Source organism: Petaurus breviceps, unplaced genomic scaffold (genome assembly GCF_028583685.1).
Source record: "Petaurus breviceps papuanus isolate PSGF00001 unplaced genomic scaffold, PetGlider_PUasm1.0 140, whole genome shotgun sequence".
Taxonomy (NCBI): domain Eukaryota; kingdom Metazoa; phylum Chordata; class Mammalia; order Diprotodontia; family Petauridae; genus Petaurus; species Petaurus breviceps.
In genome coordinates, this window is record NW_027185698.1 from 38590907 (window position 1) to 38610102 (window position 19196).

The window sequence follows — 19196 nt, forward strand, 5'->3', positions numbered from 1 at the left end:
CCTTCCTTCCTTCCTTCCTTCCTTCCTTCCTTCCTTCCTTCCTTCCTACCTACCTACCTACAGATGATGACATTTGAGCTAATCTTTCAAGGAAATAAAGGATTCTAAAGAGGCAAAGATAAAGAGGAAATGCATACTTGACATGGGCTACAATGTGTGCAAAGGAGGTGGAGTGTCTCGTGTGAGGACAGTAAGAAGGTTAGTTTGTCTGGACCACAGAGGATGTAAAGAGGTATACTACATAATAAGGTGGGGATGCTAAGTTGGAGTCAGAAGGTGCATGGGCACTGTCTCCCTCTATGGCCTTGTGCTTTGTCCCAGATTCTTTTTCAAGAGGAGAGCAGATCCACTTGAATAGCCAGATGAAGCACTTGAGGTTTGCAACAAGGTTGATCTCCTGGGGCTTCTGTCTCCTTACTCTGGTCCATTCTCCACTATCCTCATTCTTTTCATATGCCTTCAAGGCCCTCTTTCACTTAAAAAAAGCAAAAAACAAACAAATCCCGCTTTCTGCAAAAGCATTTTATCTCATTCATTTGAATCTCACTGTGAATTTAAGTTACTATATACGTTCTTATTTGGGTATTTGCACATCACATCTTAAGTTCTAAATATAGAATGAAAGATTCTGTGTGTCCCTCCCCCCCCAAAAAAAAACCGTATTTCAGGCCTCAAGACAGCAGGGGATACATGGGCCAGGAGACCCTTCTAAGTGTCCTTGATTTCACACTGGGCAAGGGGCCACTTACTTCATCTATGAGCAAGGCCAGTTCTGCTAGAATGGGTCCTGAGCAGGAATCTATTTCAGCCTTCCTTCCTCATTTTGAAATGCATCTTTACCTTCTGTTTACAGTGCTACCCAGAAGATTCTCAGGAAATATACTTTTTTAAAAATCGATGTTTTTACTACACATCATCACATTTGCAGAACAATGAGATAATTTTCTAACCCCAATTTATAATAGATCTCATCAGGAAATGTTTTATATTGACCTACTCGATGAATAAGCATTTATTAAGGGTCTACCATGTGACTTGCACTGTGCTGAGTGTTGACACACAAAAAAGCAGAAATCAGTCCTTGCTCTCAAGAAGTCACATCCTGATCAGGGAGAAAACATGAAAACGGCTTGTGTACAAACATGACATATGCAGGATAACCTGAAGACAATCGGCCAGAGGAAGGCATTGGCATTAGGAGGCATTAGGGAAGGATTCTTGGGGAAGATGGGATTGTTGCTAGAACTTGAAGTAAGCAAAGGGTGTCAGGAGGTGGGGATGAGGAGGGAGAACATTCTGGAAATGAGGGGCAGAGAAAGTGCCAATAATTGGGAGATGGAGTGTTTTATAGCAGCAGGGAAAGGGGGCCATTGTCACTGGATCTCTGGGAGGAGGAAGGTGTAAGAAGACTTTAAAGGTGGAGAAGAATCAGGTTGTGAAGGGCATTCAATAAGAAAAAGAGAATTTTATATTTGATTCTGGAGATAATAGGAAACCACTGTAGTTTGTTGTGGGGGGGGGAGTTTGTTTAGTAAGATCAAAGGGAGGTGAGATATGGGATGATGGTGAAGATGGACAGATCAGGGAAGGATTTTTGACAATGGGGGAGATATGGTCATATTTGTAGGCAATAGGGAAGCAGTCAGTAGACAGAGAGAGATTGAAGATAAGTGAGAGAGTGGGGATGACAGAGGAAGCAATCTGTTGGAGAAGACGGAATGGAATGGGCTCACTTGTACATGTAAAGGGGTTTTCCCAGGTAAGGAGAAATGTCACCTCATCGGGTGAGACAAGGGTGAGGATGAGAACACCCAGAAGGCATCTGGATGATATGAGATGGGAAAGAGGGGAAAAGAGGGAACTCTCGGTCAATGGCCTCAATGTTTTCAGCAAATATGAAACAAGATTCTTAGCTGAGAAGATGGGAGGAAAGGGAGCCATAGCAGGTTTAAGGACAGATGAAAAGCTTTGAAAGATCAACTGTGGCAAATGGGATAGTGAGTTAATTAGGAAGGTATAAAAAGGATTGCCTTGATGCAGTAAAGGCCCAGGTGAGATTATGTGTAACATAAATTTGTAATGGACCCCATCAACATGGTTTTGTGATTTTTTTTTCCGTCCTCATGGAGCAAGGCATGAATAGAATTAATGGCAGGGAATGCTAGAAGTAATCTAAGACTGAGGATTGGCAGGGCAAGATTAGTTATAGAACAGGGGACAAAGGAATCAAGTGGTCAGTGGTTTACCAAGAGGTCAAGATGAGGAAGACATGAGAGTATGGACAGAGATGGGATGAAGGAATGGGAAAGAACTGAGGAGTGGAGGGATTAGAGATCATAGTGGGGACAAATAATAAGGGATGAGGTTGCAAGGCAAAAGGAGAAGTGGATGACTGTTGTGATTGTTCAGTTGTTTGAGTTGGGTCCAACTCTTCATGACCTCAATTTCGGGTATTCTTAGCAAAGATACTGGAGTGGTTTGTCATTTTCTTCTCCAGTTTATTTGACAGATGAAGGAATTGAGGCAAACAGGGTTAAGTGTTTGCCTGAGGTCACACATCTAGTAAGTGTCTGAGTCTAGATTTAACTTTAGGAAGATGTCTTCCTGACTTCAGGTCTGACATTCTCTCCACTGTACTACCTAGCTGCCCCATAATATCATAATATCATATTATGCTATCATAACACTTTATATTTATATCCAGAGCCAGACAACCTGGATTCTGCTCCTGGTACTTTCACTAATAAGCTGCGTGTCCTTGGCCAAGAACTTCATCCTTATAAGTCTTAGTTTCTTCATCAAAATGAGGATAAGAATAATCATATTACTTGCCTCATAGGGCTGTTGGTGAGAATCAGATGAAATTATTTCTATAAGGCACTACATAAATGTCAAGGATTCATTATTATCACTGCTATTTATTACCTCTCAGGTTTATGGAAGGAAACATTCGGGTGAGTGCATAATCAAGACCAAAAGGGCTTTATGGAGACCAACCCCAACTTTCCAGTGGGCTCTTTGATAGATGAGTGCAGTTCTGACTACCATCATGATGGCTGCCACAATCCCTTACAGACACAGAATGATGAAGCATACAGGAACCATGCAGATGTCAGCCCATACAGTACAGTTCTCACTATTCTCTCCTGCTTTCCAAGCTTTAGATTCCTGCCTTTGGAGGTATTTATAGAATTCTGTTTTGGAGTCAAATCATGGATAACCTAGACTTGGGGGACAGGAAACTTAGGTTCAAATCCTGTGTCAGACACTCAGTGAATGAGTGGTGATGGGACAGTTATTTAATCTCTCAGAGACTTGGGTTCCTCACCTATAAAATAGGGATAATCAATCCACAAGCACCCAAATTGTACTACTCACCTGAGAGGATTATAAGGAAAGGAATGTACACACATTAAGGTACTATAGAAAATGGAATTATTATAAGTATTGCAAAGGTACATTCTTTGGTACTGATAACATTGCTAATAAATTGGGAACAGAATATGAGGGGACAGGAAGAAGGAAGAAAAAAAAGAATCATATTTGGGGCTTCCAGGTCCCCATCCCCACAGCACACCACACACACCCACACCCACACACATACACACAGAGTTCTATATGGCTACTCCAGTGACACATTACATGTGAAAGTTAGGGAGACCTGACAGAGTCTAAAGAGACATTTCAAAACACCTGAATTTAGTTCCTGAGGAGTAAACTGAGGAGCATCCTGACAGACTGAAACTGCCAACCGGAGAATCAAACTGTTGGAATATGAATCCCTGTGTTCTGAAGGAGTTAGCAGTTGTAGCTAATGGTTTGAGGTGAGTATGGTGGTGACCTTTCTCACTGCTAATATGTTGTAAAATATTCATTTATGGTTTTACGTTGTTATTGTTAAATTATATATATGTATGTATGTGTATGTATATACATACATATACACACACGTGTGTCTCTTAATGATGTTGGTGTAAGTCTTTCAGACCATAGTTTGAGGCTGATAGAGAAGAGAAAATTTAGGAGAAAATATGTTCCTTTGGTTTTTATATACCAAGGTTAGGATTTGGAATTAATTGATCAGATAGTTTCTATACTTGTGTTAGTTTATGAGGTGATTTCATAACACATTCCTTGGTTGCTTTTGAACCTGATGTAAAAGAATTAATAAGGTGAGGGTTGGGGTGTGGTGTGTTTCTGAATGCACCTGGAGGTATTGCTCTCACCTGGCAACCTACACCCACACTATCCTTCATGGGATCGCTACTTGTAGGGTGTAGCACAAAGCTTGTCTACACTATTAGCCTATAATCCTATGATGGGTAATAAGGAAATGAGGGAATCAAATGTAGACACATTTTTCAACAAGGCGGAGAAATGTAGAATTATTGCTAAAGAAGACAAGTTCAAGGGGGAAGTTATTATTATTTAAAATGGGAGACCTGGACGTATTGTAGACAGATGGAAAATAACCAGAGTTCTGGGATAGACTGGAGATCAGAGACAGAGAGAGAGAGACACAGAGAGAATGATTACAATAAAAAAAAAAACGCTATGATGTCTGAGTGGAGAAAGGACATTACTAACTCCCATCAGTGAAAGTTTCATCATAGAGCTGGCATTTGAATTGTTTTACAAGATCAGTAGGAGTTTTCTTCTAATGTTACATTCTTCTAGGAAGCACTGCCATATTTTCTTCCTTAAAATTTAAAATTCTGACCAGGATTTATTTTCTTTTAAAGTCCATTCCTAAATCCATTTATTCAGAAATTAAGTTTTCTGATAATTCCTTAAGGAGGTAGATATCAGGCTGTACAACAATGAAACACAATAGCACAGTAATTTATTTCTATGACCTATTATTCTTTCCACATTTAATTAAATGCTTCCTCCATCCAAGAGTCTCAAGATTTAACTTTCCTTTGTCATATGTCTTGTATATACATTTGTATGTCAGAGATTAATTTGGAGCAGAAGTATGATCGGTTTCTAGGTAAGGTTGGATTTGAACAGAATTCAAAATAAACTCTATGGTTTCTGTCTTTGCTATTGTTTCTTATCTTTGAAGTATTTCACTGCAGAAGCCTCTCCATACTAAGAGGATATATTCTAGAGAAGGGATTTTATATATGTGTGATTGTATGTATGTGCATGTATATATACATGTGTATGTATATTTAAACATATACATAAGCACAGCACACACATATGTATATATATATATGTGTGTATATATATACACTCACATATATTGTATTGGGGGGGGGGTAGGAAAAATCTTGATTTACCGGCTCAGGGATGGAAACAGCAGGGAATTCAGGCAAACCACAGAGAAAAGTAGAACAGATGTGATGTTTGAATCCTGTTTTGGTGATCTTACAACTTTTATTTTTTTTGGAGGGGGGAAGGGCAAGGCAATTGGGGTTAAGTGACTTGCCCAAGGTCACACAGCTAGTAAGTGTCGATTCTCTGAGTCACATTTGAACTCAGGTCCTCCTGACTCCAGGGCCAGTGCTCTGTTCACTGCGCCCCTTAGCTACCCTAATCTTCCAACTTTTAAAGATTTACTTGTGGGAAAGCCATATTCTCTAGACCTACACAAACAAGGAGTCTACAAATAATGTCCTCAATTTATTAGAGGTAGAGAAAAGTCTTCCTTTCTAGACCAAACTATAAGTTGTAAATGAGGGATTAATGTTTTTTTCTGAGAAAGTCTTTCTTTGTTGTATTATCCTGGATCCAGAGACAAGGTATCAAAAAGAATGAAGTACCTACTAAAATATTTAATCTTGAAATAACACTATACATGCCTATAGTACTTCTCCTAATGCTATCTTCTTCTATAGGAAAACCCTGGGAAGTAGGTAATATTGTCCCCATTTTAGGGCTGGGGAAACCAAGCCTTGAATTTAAGGTCTTTAACTGCAAGAACATTGTTCCTTTATTTAAAATTGACTGCCTCTGGTGACTTAAAAGGACTTCAAAAGGGGGGAGTTATGAAAAGCAATGCAGCGATTCATGAATTGTGAATTTCAAAGGTTTCCAGTACAGTCAGATTATAACTGTAGAGGTTGCATGTCCCTGGAATAAATTTCAAACTTAAAGTGAGTCTGTCAGTAACAAAACATCTCTAAGAGTCTACCATGAAGCAGGCACTATTTAGCTTAGTGGTGGGGATCTAAAGATAGACCACCAGACCTTATCCCTAAGGAACTCACAGTCTAATGTGACACAACATACAGATAACTATGTACAAATGAGATACACACGGGGTCTACTGGGGTTAGTCTCAGAGGGAAGTCATTAAGATGAAGGAGGAGTGGGAAGGGCTTCGTGTGGAAGGTGGGATGTTAGCTGGCACACCAGGCAAGCCAGGAGGAGGAGGTGAAGAAGAGCCATTGAAAATGTTCAGTATTGCATGTGGGATACATCAAGGCGCCTGCAGCTTGGTTTTTACCTTGTAAGTGATTTTTTCAATTAATGAAAGTCTGTATGAACCTAGAAGATTTTCCATGTCATTGGGTTAAGAAGGGGTAAGATCTTACATGTAACCATTCCACTTGTTGGTGGGAAGTGTGTATATGTGGGAGGAGGGAAGGACTCAGCCAGAAAAGGCAATGAATGGAGGGTGGCAGGTTGAGTAAGACAAACGGTAGGCACACTGACATACCGCATACATCGCCTCTTTTTTTTTCCAGTGTGAGGGTGAGGGGCACGTTGCCTCTTGATCTTGTACTGTCCTCTCACTTGAAATCTCTTCTATACCCAGCTTCTCATTCCACCTCAGCCCCTTGGAGTTTACTCCAGAGAAGCCCAGATTATAAAATTCAACCAGGCTTCGGTTTATACCTGCTAAGATTCAGACTCCTCTCTTTCCTCAGAATGCTACTGTCCCACCTCAACCCCAAACTTAATGAATGTCCTAGTTCCCTGGACAGCCAGTTCCCTATGGATATACACTGGCTTCTCTTTCTCAGCTCTTTATGCTTGAGAGGCCAGGCAAGGAAACTACTTTATGCATAAGGAAATGTGCTTAGAGCAGCTAGGTAGCATAGCTGATAGAGTGCTGGGCCTGAAGTTAGGAGAACCTGAATTCACATCTGACCTCTAACACTTTAGCTGTGTGACCCTGGGCAAATCACTTAACCATCTTTGCCTCAGTTTCCTCATCTGGAAAATGAGCTAGAGAAGGAAATGGCAAACCACTCCAGTATTTTTGCCAAGAAAACTCCATAAAAGGGTCACAAAGAGTTGGAAACAACTAATGACAACACTTTCTTAAGTTTAATTTTTCTGTATAATGGGAATGGTTATACTCTCCATGCCCAACTCATTGGGTCATAGGAAGATAATGGATAAGAAATCATTTAAAGACCATAAAATAGTGTGTGTGTGTGTGTGTGTATACATATATATACACACACACACACATATATACATGTAAAAAAAGATTGTTATTAGCAGCTCAATAATATAAATGACTTATTTAGAAGGTTAATCAAATTTTCTAGATCACCCTTGCAAGTATCTGTTGTGATATATTTTATTGAGGAAAAATGCCTCCCAGACAGAGAAAAGTGAACTCTTTCTATGCATTAATTTTTCATCATCATAACTCATATAACATTTGTAAACTATTTTACATGTTATGTCACTTGATCCCCAAAACATCCTGATGAGGTACATGTTATTACTATCATCCCCCATTCTGCAGATGAAGAAACTGGGACTCAGAAAGTTTAAATGACTCACCCAGAGTCACACCTTCACAAAATGTCTGAGACTGGATTCAAGCCCAGGTTTTTCTGATTTCAAGTCTAGTCCTCCCTCAGAGTCCTACACCACAATACAACAATTTAGAAGATCAATCTGGAGGTACTTTACCAAACAAAGGCAACCATAGGTGTTTAAAAAGGATTTATCGAAGTCCTGTTGTCTACCCAGTCTTATGCTAGACTCTGTGGAAGGCACCAAGGAAATATAACACAAGATCCTGGCCTGCCCTCATATGGGTTAGAATCTAACCTAACTAAACTAAAGTTTAGTCAGAGAGGGAAAAAGTGTGCCCAGATGAAACAATGGAACGATTAGAGACAAACTGTGAGAAACTGTTTGTGCAAAGCAGAGAAAGGAAAAATCGGTGTGGGATGGAGTAGTTGGAGGCCGTGGGCTATGAGCCAGACCTGCAAATATGGGGAAGACTGAAATAGGCAGAGGGGAGGAGGGAAGGCAGCCAAGCACAACAGGAGCTGGGGTGTGGTGGAGGGAATTAGCATGTGGGGAGGAAGGACAATGAACTGTCTCACAGGATGGCATAGATCCCTGCACCCACCCACCACAGTAACAGCTGCCCAAACATTCCTGGCCTTGCAGAGAGTGACCTTGAAACCAGGTGCTAAGAGGACACCGAATGTCGCCCAATCCTGACAACGGCTATCATAGCCGATGGGGTGGTCGGGGGACCGTTGGGTTAGTGGGTGTGCACCAGTGGTATGGCAAAAAGAGGGCTGGCCTAGAAGTTATGAGATTTAGGTTCAAACCCCAGCTCTGTCACTGAGTAACTGTGACCCGGGCAAGTCACTTGACCTTTCTATTCCTCGGTTTCTTAGCTATAAAATGGGATAAGAATCCTTATGCTGTCTGCTTCACAGGATTGTAGTGAAGATGAAATAAGATAACATATATAAGATGTCCTGTAAATCATATGGTACTAGATAAATGTAAAGTATTACTCTGAATGAGGAGGACACACAATATGGGGAAATAAACATTTTCTGGTAATCAAATCTTATTTTTATACTTAGATTTTCCTAACTTCAATGCCACTTCTCTCCAGATTGCTTTGCTACCAAGAGATATCTAAGACATGTAATTATCTATGGAAATAGATATTCTGGTCCAAAAACCTCATTTTAGCAATTAAAACTCAGAGAATTGAGTCCCTAGGTATCTATCTAGGCCTCAGATTCCTCATCTGTAAAATGAAAGGATTGGACCAAGGGTGTGGAACATGCAGCTTCAAGGCCACATGTGGCTCTCTAGGTCCTCAAGTATGGTCCTTTGTGTCCAAGTTTTACAGAACAAATGTTCTCAAATCCCCTTAATTAAAGGATTTGTTCTGTAAAACTTGGACACAAAGGATCACACTTGAGGACCTGGAGGACCACATGTGGCCTCCAGTCTTCTGGCTGCCCGACCCTGGATTGGATTGAATGGTTTCACAGGTCCCTTGCATCCCTGAAGGAATATGGGAGCCTTGCCCTCACTTTACTGAACTAATAGAACCTGTGAATTCTCATTCTCATGTGAAATTAAGGAACAATTAATGGACAACAAAAAACAAACAGTCCATGCTGTCATTTGTCACTTACCTACAAACAGCACACACAAAACAGTCTGGGTGATAGGTCTTCCCCAATGCTGAAACCACTTCACCCTCAATGAACTGATCGCAGCTGAAGCACCGGGTACCATAGAGTCTTTGATAGTCCAAGGTACAAATGTATTCTCCCTGCCTCACAAAAAAACCACCTTCCGCCAAGTCACAGCCACAAGCTACAAAGAAAAGAAGGAGAGAATAATTACTCAGGCTTCAGAGAAATATAAACTCTGCCCATAAGTCCAATCATTTAAACGAGGTGACTTTTTCTTTGGTGGACGTTGTGAGGAAAGACCTTCCTAATCTTAGGTTGTGTTAGAGCTCAATTTTTCACCAATGGTGTGGGAGGAAGGGAATTTGTGTGGTGTCATAGAAAGAAAACCAGGTTGAAGAGGATTGGGTTTGAATCTCTGAGCAAACATGTTACACTGGGCAAGTTATATACACTTCCCTAGTCTCAGTTTCCTTATTTGTAAGTTGTGGATAATATTTGCCCTGTTTAACTGCTTCACAGACACTATGAGATACAACGGAATAATATTTGTTAAGCACTTTGATTTGTTAAGCATTGGTAGCTAGGTGGAGAAATGGATAGAGGGTTGGGCCTGGAGTCAGGAAGACTCATCTTCCTGAGTTCAAATGTGACCTCAGATACTCACTAGCTCTGTGACCCTGGGTAAGTCATTTAACCCTGTTTACCTCAGTTTCCTCTCACCCATAAAGTGAGATAGAGGAAGGAAGAGCAAACCACTCCAGTATTTTTGCCAAGAAAACCCCAAAATGGTGTCACAAAGAGTAGGACATGACTTAACAATAACAAAACACTTTGAAAAGTGGTTGTGTTACATAAGTGACAGCTATTATTATCATTGTATTTTAGACATTCCTCAACATACCTCGACCCATCCACATTTAAGACACAGGTCTCATATTTGACATGGTAGAAAGATCATTGCTTTAACAAATCTGAAGATCTGGGTCTGAGTTCTCACTATGCCTCTACATAGCTATATGAGCTCAAACTTTCTGAGCTCTCTGAGACTCCGATTCTGCATTTGTGAAATGGTGATAGCATGGCTCCTCTAGCACCACCTCACACTGGGAGGAAAGTACTTTGGAACCTTACAGTGCAAAAGAAATGCAAGCTGTTATTTACTGTCTCATAAGATATATTTCTATATGTTATAATATATATCTCAGAGATATATATTTCTATATTTCATAAAGATAAAAAAGCTATGGTAGGTAAAGCACTTTGGAAATCATTAAGTACTTTTTTGCAGTAAATTTTTTAAAAAAGGAAATGAAGGGATCAGTTGGAGAATTGCAGAACAAACTGGGTTATATGAATATAAGAAAATATTATCACACTTAAGTCATGAAGGATATGTGGGATTCAGAGAAGGGTGGAGAATTACTCATAGGAATTAATGCAAGCTGAAGTAAACACATCAAGGAGAATATACATGACTATAATAGATTAAAAGGGGGCCACATTTGAGTAACTGGAATGACCCATTTTGCACAAGAAGAGATGAGGAAATTAACACCTTCCTTTCAGCAGAAAGGCAGTGGTGGTGGTGATGGGGGGGGGATCTCTGGGTATGGAATGTCACATATGCTGTCAGAGGTACTCCCTGTGTCTCAATTGGTTTTACTTTAACTATTTTTCTTTGTTGCAAAGGAGGACTCAATGTATGGGGGCGGGAGGGAGGGGGACAGTATATCTTTTACTGGAGGTAAAAGGCATCAATAAAACAATTTTTAAATTGTAAAGTGTTTTATAAATGTCACTTGTTGTTATTGTGATTATGAATAACGACAACCCAAAGGTTCCTCCTTCCCATGGAATATCATGACAGAACACCACTAGCTGGGGAAACTAGATCCCAAGTAAATCAGCAAACACATATTCACTGAGCCCCCTATTTTTATGTTATATCCCTTATGTAAAGGAAATGCAATCTCCTCAAGGACTTGACTTGTTTTTCATTTTCCTTTTGTGTCCCTAGTACTTAATACCTTGCACATCACAGAGACTCCATAAACTTTTGCTAGATTGAATTGGAATTTAATTGCATGGCATGCAAAGGATTCTGTGCCATGGACCTTGTCTTTAAGCAGCTCACAGAATGAGTGAGGATAAGAAACATGGAAACAGAAAGATGGTGTGTAATAAGTGAGTCTTTTGCAACTTGTAATACGTGAATGATGACAATCAATGCATGGGAATTCCCAGGAGGGAGAAACCAGTATGGGCTGTACTGGTCAGGCAGGGCTTCCTGGAAATGGCAGTGGAACCTGACTTGGGTCTTCAGTCAAGTCATTCATGTGGAACTAGGAGGGTCCTTAAATGTCATCTAGTCCAACACCCTCATTTTACAGGTGAGGAATCTAAAATTCAGACAGGAAAGACGACTTGTCAAGGTCAGCCAGTCAATTAAACATTTCTTAAGCACCTACTATGTGCTGGGAACTTGCTAAGTGCTGGGGATACAAAGAAAGGAAAAAGAGAGTCCCTGCCCTTGATGGACTCACACTCTAATAGGGGAGACAACATGCAAACAACTAGGTACAAAAAGCTCTCTACAGGATAAATTGGATAAAATCAGTGGAAGCAAGTTACCAGAATTAAGAAGGATAAGGAAGGTTTCCTGTAGAAGGTGAGAGGTTAGATGAAACTTGAAGGAAGCCAGGAGGCAGAAATGAGGAGGGAGAACATTGCAGATGTGGGGACATGCCCAGAGCAGAAAAATGGAGTAAGAGAGCTGTTAAGTTACAGAGGAAGGCTTTGATCCCAAGTCCTCTGTTTCCAGACCCAACACTTTTTCCATTGTGCCATGAGGCTTTCCTTGGTTCATCCATGCATCATTACCATAATCAGGGCAGCAAGGAGAGTGACCTGTAGAAGTGAGGAAGGCAGCAATCACTGCTAATAACTCTAAGGACGGTACCATGCGTTCACATTCCAAGGCTAACTCCCGGAAGTAGTATGCATTCTCTTTTTATATACATAAAAGCATTGTATACAGGATGTCTGGGAGGGTGTTCCTAAACTGATTTCTATTACAGTTGCAGATGTTAGTGTGTTGGCAGGAAAGATATTGGGTGGGTAGGTAAGTTAGTCCAGATCTAATTGTGATGAAGCACTATGGAATTGGTGGGTTATTGCTTCTAGGTTGACTTTCCAAATCTATCTCCATCCTTATGGGGATATCTATGCTGGCATGCCCTTGGGTGGACCACGTGGGCTTTCTGGGCTTGTGTTTCCTTCTCTGCAAAATGACCATTCTAGTTTAAAAAGCTATGATTCTTGCTCCTCAGTTTCAAGGGAGAGGCATTCTCATTGGAGAAAGTGCATGAACAAAGGCAGGGAAACAGTAAGTTAATTAAAAGAGTTAAAAAGTATAAAAGGGGAAAGATGGGAAGAGCCATGACAACAGAGAAAACTCTGAACTCAGGAATGATTTTCTCCTTGTCTCTAAGACTAAGTACAAACACACAGAGAATGCCTGGAGCCTGGCTGTGAACAAACATTTTCTTACACATTTTTCTGAAGGCAGATTGATGGAGTAAAATCATGCCAATATTAAGTAGGGATGGAAATTCACCTTCTCAGCAGAATTGCTCCACACAGGGGATGGGTGGCTTAAAAAACATCTAAAGTCTAAAAGGAAAAAAGGGCAAAAGCCAAGATGACAAACAAGTCCAGGAGCCAAAGGGCCTGAGGTGACCCACAGAACTGGCCTATCCAAGGCACACAGGCTCCTCAGAAATACTGAAGCTAGAAATAGGGAAAGAAGAGTAAAAGCAAAGCAAAGACTCTCAGAGCCGAAAGGGACATCATCGGTCATCTAGTCCAAGCTCTTCCTTTTACAAAGGAGGAAACTAAGGGCCAGAGGGGCAGTGTCTGGTCCAACATCACCCAGAGAGTTACTGGCTGGGCCTCAATTAAATCCAGTAAGTATTTATAATGTACCTACCATATATATATAATGTACCCTACCATACCAGGCACTATGCTGTTTTGTTAAAGACACAAAAGAAGCAGTTAGGTGGACAGGTGGATAGAGTGCTAGGCCTGACATCAGGAAGAACCGGACCTCAGACACTTACTAGCTGTGTGACCCTGGGCAAGTCACTTAACTCTAATTGCCTTAGCTTCCTCATCTGTTAAATGAGTTGAAGAAGGAAATAGCAAACCACTCCGGTATCTTTGCCAAGAAAATCCCAAATGGCTTCACAAAGAGTTGGACATGACTGAAACAAATGAAAAACAAAGACAAAATTGAAATAGTCCCTACCTTCAAAGAACTTATATTCTAATTGTAATGGGAGTAGGGGGCAGGGAATGACAAGAACACAAATACCATGTACATATACAGATATATATGTGTGTGTGTGTGTGTATGTACACATAGATATACACACATATTTGTTGTTTTTCAGCCCTAACTTCTATTTTGGATTCAGTCAAAGGGTCATACTTGAGGACATAGAGGGCCACATGTGGCCTCGAGGTCACAGGTTCCCCACCCCTGCCCTACACCATAGCATACTGGATTGCTGAGTACAGCATAATTTGAAGAATGATCAGAGATCACAGATCCTAACTCGCTGATCCTTCCTGAGAGGAAACATGGTCCAGGGGTTAGGAAGTTTACAAATTGATTTCACAACCCAGGACTTAGACCAGTTAATATGACTCTTTGAATGCTAGTTCTGTAGGCAAGCATGGATAAATCCTTGAGTCTCCAGGATGATGGAAGAGAGAAGGAAGATGGAGGTACAACCTCTAAGAAATGTCCATCTAGTGTTAGGAAGTCTTCTGTAGAATAGCTGTTGCCTAGTCTAGAATGACTGCTCCCATCCACAACTGGTTTCTCCAAACCTTGCTCTAGGATTGTAGATGTAGACTCAGAAAGGGTCACAGAGGTCCAACACCTTCATTTTACAGATGAAGAAACTGAGAGAAGTTGGTTACTCGCCTAAGGTCATACAAATAGTAGGTAATAGACCTGGGTTTTGAACTTTTCCTCTAAGGCCAAGTCCAATGACTTCCCTACCTACTTTCCCTCAAGGTCCAACTCAAACCTTACCATAGAAAGTCAAGGGAGGAAGGGACCCCAGAAGTCTTTTCATTCCAACCCATGTCTGAACAAAGATGCCCTTTACTATACTCACAGTGGCTGTCCCATCTCCCTTAAATATGTCTAGTTATGGGAAACTTACTACCTCGTGAGTTAGCTCAGTTCTATTTGGAATAGATCTAATTGTTAAGAAGTTTTCCTTATATCAAGTCAAAATCTGCCTCTCTAAAGTTCTCTCCATCCCCTGTCTACTATATATCCCCACTGATTTGAGCTCTATCCTATAAAGCAAATCAAAAAAATATAATCCCTATTCCTCCAATGGTGTTTCATGAGGCCTTCTCTAACCACTTCCTGTCCACAGAGAACCTCTCTGTCTGGCCTCCAGATTCACATGACACTAATGACTTGCAAAGTGACACAATAGCATGCTGTCTTCTGCTGCTATATCTCGCTGGGTATTTTCTATGTGCGTCCATCTTGTTTTCCCAAGTAGATTTTAAGCTCCCAAAGGACAGGAACATCATGTGCTCTTTTGGCATTTCTCCAACTTAGCACTTTTGAGGTCTTTCCTCATTAAATATTTATTGAATGACTAAAGGAATTAAGACTTACCAGTAATGTAATGTGAGTGTTATAATATCAAACTATGGGCTTTGAATCAGAATCAGTGTGTCCAGCCAAGTATCTGGGCATCTACTGGGAGGTAGGAGATGGCATGTTGAGGTCTGACAACAGCCAATAAGTCCAGTTTGCCAGAAATGTGAAGGGGAGTGATATAAAATAAGGGGGCAAAGAGCAGGAAGAGGAGTCAGTACAGAGGAAGGCAGAATCAGCAGGATTTGGCACTTAACCACGAGGGTCAGAGTGGGAATCTTCCCATTTCTACCTTCTCCTCCCTTTCTCAGCAGACTTCCCCTCATGCCATACTGAAGAAATGACGCTCATCTCCCTTGCCTCCCCTAGTGCAACTTGTGGGAGTGTGGGACCTTCAGAGCCTGAGGCAAGCCTTAGAGTCACTGAGTCCACACTCCTCATTTTACAGAAGTGATTTCTTAAGGGAATCACACAGTTGGTCAGTACTTTGATGACCCAAGCCTTCCTAGGTCCAAGTCCAGTGTTCTAATGATGCTGTCTCTTCTTTGAATTAAACTGAAAAATGTGTCCTACACCACTCCTATTTGATGAGAAAGAGGGGGGTCCTTCTCTTTTCTGAGGTCAACCCCCTTATTTGTGCCCTGGGTCCTGTTCCTTCTACTCTCTGAGTTTATCCTGTCAACCACGCCCTCTCTCATCTTCAGCTTCTTCTATCTACTGGCTCCTTCCACAATGAATACAAATACACTCGACTTTCCCCTATCCTTAAAAAACCTTTGACCCTGTCACTTTCTTTTTTATTTTTTGGTGTTTATTAGTTTGTTTGTTTACTTTTAGTTTATGAGATTCAGTTCCACAATTCCTTGAGTTTCAAATTTTCTCCCCCTCCTTCCCCTCCCTCCCATGGTGGTATACAATCAAGTATAGGATCTGCAAATACTTTCACATTAGACATTTGTCAGGTTATAAAGAAGGATTGTATCAGATGGAATGAACAATGGGAAAGAGGAAACAAACCCAAACAAGATAAAGAAAAAGAGCAGGTAGTTTGCTTCACTCTGGATTCAAACTCTGTTCTTTCTAGTTCTTTCTCTGAATGTAGACATCTCTCTCTATCATGAGTCTTTTGGAGTTGACTTATAGCCCTGCCTTGCTGAGAAGGGTCCAGTCTATCAATGTTGGTCATCACACATACTTGTGTCTGTAATTGTATACAAATTTTTCCTGGTTCTGCTTTTCTCACTCAGCATCAGTTCGTATAAGCTTTCCAGGTAAATATGAGGTCCATCTGTTCCTCATTTCTTTCTATGACTCTCTTGCTTCTTGTAATTGGAGGATGAATTTTCCATTGAGCTCTGGCTTTTTCATCAGGAAGGTCTGGAAATCCATTATATCATTGAATGACCATCTGTAATGCGAATGTAAATTTTAAAGATCTTCCCTGCCCCTAGGCTAAAGTGCACCAGAAGCCTGGGGAGGGAGGCTTGTTTTTCAGTAGATACTTTTTGATTGGCCAGTGGGTCAATAAGGTTGTTACATTCTCTGAGCCAGGAGAAGGCTATATAAGCCCTGATGTGTAGCTTTGTTTTGGGACTCACTTTGAGAAGTGTTCTGTGATTTGATCTGAATTCTGGGAAGCCGTTGTTGAGAGTCCCCTGGCTTTGAAAAACCCAGAATGTGGAAACCCAGATGTTGCCTGGGTATGGATGTAATGGTTGGACAGTTTGGAAATCTGTCTACTTGATGTTTCTGTCTTGATAATTATGCCTGTATACTTTGAGGTTCAGGGTGCTGACCTTTTCTCCTGAACAAGGTAAATGATATATGTCTGACTGATTAAAGTAAGCTTGTTAACCCATTTTGAGTTGCTTTCCTTTAACAAAGCAGATCCAAGAACCTGTGGTAGCTGCAAACCCTGAGGACGCTTGGGGTGCTTGCTGCTACACCATCTCCTTGCCTGGAAGAATATGTTCAGTTTTGCTGGATAGGTGATCCTTGGTTGTAACCCAAGTTCTTTTACCTTGTGAAAAATCATATTCCATTTCCTCTGATCTTTCAGTGTAGAAGCTGCCAAATCCTGTGCAATCCTCACTGTGGTTCCAAGATATTTGAATTGTTTCCTTCTGGCTGCTTGTAGTATTTTCTCCTTTATCTGATAGTTCTGGAGTTTGGCCACAACATTTCTCGGACTTTTTAATTTGGGATCTCTTTCAGGAGGTGACCAGTGGATTCTCTTGATTTCTATTTTACCCTCTGGTTCTAGTATCTCAGGGCATTTTTCTTTGATGAGCTCTTGGAAGATGTTGTCCAGGCTCATTTTTTCATCATGATTTTCTGGTAGACCTATGATTCTCAGATTCTCTCTCCCAGATCTGTTTTCCAGGTCAGTTATTTTTCCATTGAGATATTTTACCTCTTTTTCTAATTTTTCATTCTTGATGTTTTGTTTGACTGATTCTTGGTTCCTCATAGAGTTATTAGGTTCAATTTGGCTGATTCTAATTTATAGCGAAATATTTTCCTCGGTTAGCTTTTGAAGCTCCTTTTCCATATCACACATTTTTCTTTTCAAGGAGCTATTTTCTTCATTGTAATGTTTTTCTAATTTTGCAATCTTGATTTTAAAAGAATTATTCATTTTATCTCCTATCTCTCTAATTTGGTTTTCAAAGTTCTTTTTGAGCTCATCTAAGAATGCTTTCTATGCTTGAGACCAGTTCCCTGTTGAGGCTTCAGTTGTGGGTGTGGAGGGTGTGGAGTCAACACTGTCTCCCTATGAATTTGGTTCCTCCCATTCACAGTAGTAGGACTCCAGAGTCTTTGTCTTTGCAGTCTGCTTTTTATTCATTTTGAGGCACGGCCCTACCCAGGCCTTTCCTCTAGGGTTCCCAAGCCTTTACTGTTTAAAGTTTTGCTTTGGGGCAATAATTACTATGTTTTCAGGGTTGGGGGGGGGGAGGATTGGAGCAGCCGGGGTTCACTCTTACATCCTGGTACCTGGAAATCCAGATAGGGCCCCTGTCATCTTCTGGGCCTCTGCATCAGCCCCCGATGTCTTCCGGCCCTCTGCCAACCCTGTCACTTTCTCAGGTTCTATCTTTTCCTTGAATCATCTCCACAGACTGCCTCAACTCCCTTATGTCCCACTCAGTTTTCAATCCTTTGCATTCCAGCTTTGGGGCTCCACCACTACCCAAGACTGTTTTCTCTGATGTTACCAATGTTTCCTACCTATATCTGATGGTCTTTTCTCAGTTCTAACCTTCTTAATCATTCTGTCATTTTTCACATTTTCGACCATCACCTCCTACAGAATATTCTCTCCTCTCACTACTCTCTGGGTTTTCTATCTAGCTCACAGATTCCTCTCCATCTCCTTTGCTGGATCACAATCCATCACCCACCTCCTAAGCATCAATGTCCTTCAAGTCTCTATCCTTGGCCCTCTTCTCTCTACCCAGTGATGATCTCATTCATTCCCAAGAATGCAATTGTTTCTCTATAGATGAAAATAGTTAACATCCATATAGTGTTTAAGGCTTACAAAGTCTATCATTTCATTTGATCATCATAACAAACTTAGGAAGAAGGTGCTATTGCTATCCCCAATTTACGGATGAGGAAACTGAGGCTGAGTGAAATTAAGAGAGACAACCAGATTCACACAGCTAATAAGTGTGTGAGGCAGGAATTGAACTCAGGTCTTCTCTCAGTCTACTACAACACTTAGCTACAGTATGACCTCCAAATATGCGTATCCTACCCTAACCTTTTCCCTGAACCATAGTGCAATATTGTCAGCTTACTGCTAGATTTTACCCACATTATTTCCAAGTCATTCAGGGTCACATACCTGGGAGTCATCTTTAACTTTTCCTTCTCCCTTACCACAAATTTTCCCTCAGGTGCCAAGTCTTAGCAATTCATCATTTCTCCTGTCTGTTCCTTTTCCCCTATTCACATGGCTACTGCTCAGGTTCAAGGCCTCATTATCTCTCACCTTGTCTAATTGGGTCTCTCTGCTTCCAGTCTATCCCCTCTCCAGATTAACCTCAGAACAACTTTCAGAATCCCATTCCTAAGGCACAGGTTTGACGAGCTCATTCTCCCACTCAAAAACCTTCAGAAGC

General features: G+C 40.9%; 1 protein-coding gene and 1 long non-coding RNA gene across 19 annotated transcripts in view; one reads left to right on the top strand and one right to left on the bottom strand.

Moving 5' to 3' along the window:
- The window catches only part of ABLIM2 (actin binding LIM protein family member 2), a 237617-nt gene that overhangs the window by 162807 nt on the left and 55614 nt on the right, over positions 1-19196 (bottom strand). For all 15 annotated transcript variants that reach the window (XM_069070562.1, XM_069070474.1, XM_069070492.1 and 12 more), the window contains exon 3: positions 9372-9555. In XM_069070562.1, coding sequence (XP_068926663.1) covers positions 9372-9555 — 184 coding nt within the window. The remainder of the gene's footprint in view (positions 1-9371; positions 9556-19196) is intronic.
- The window catches only part of LOC138147922 (uncharacterized), a 140862-nt gene that overhangs the window by 17998 nt on the left and 103668 nt on the right, over positions 1-19196 (top strand). The gene's annotated exons all lie outside the window — the stretch shown is intronic.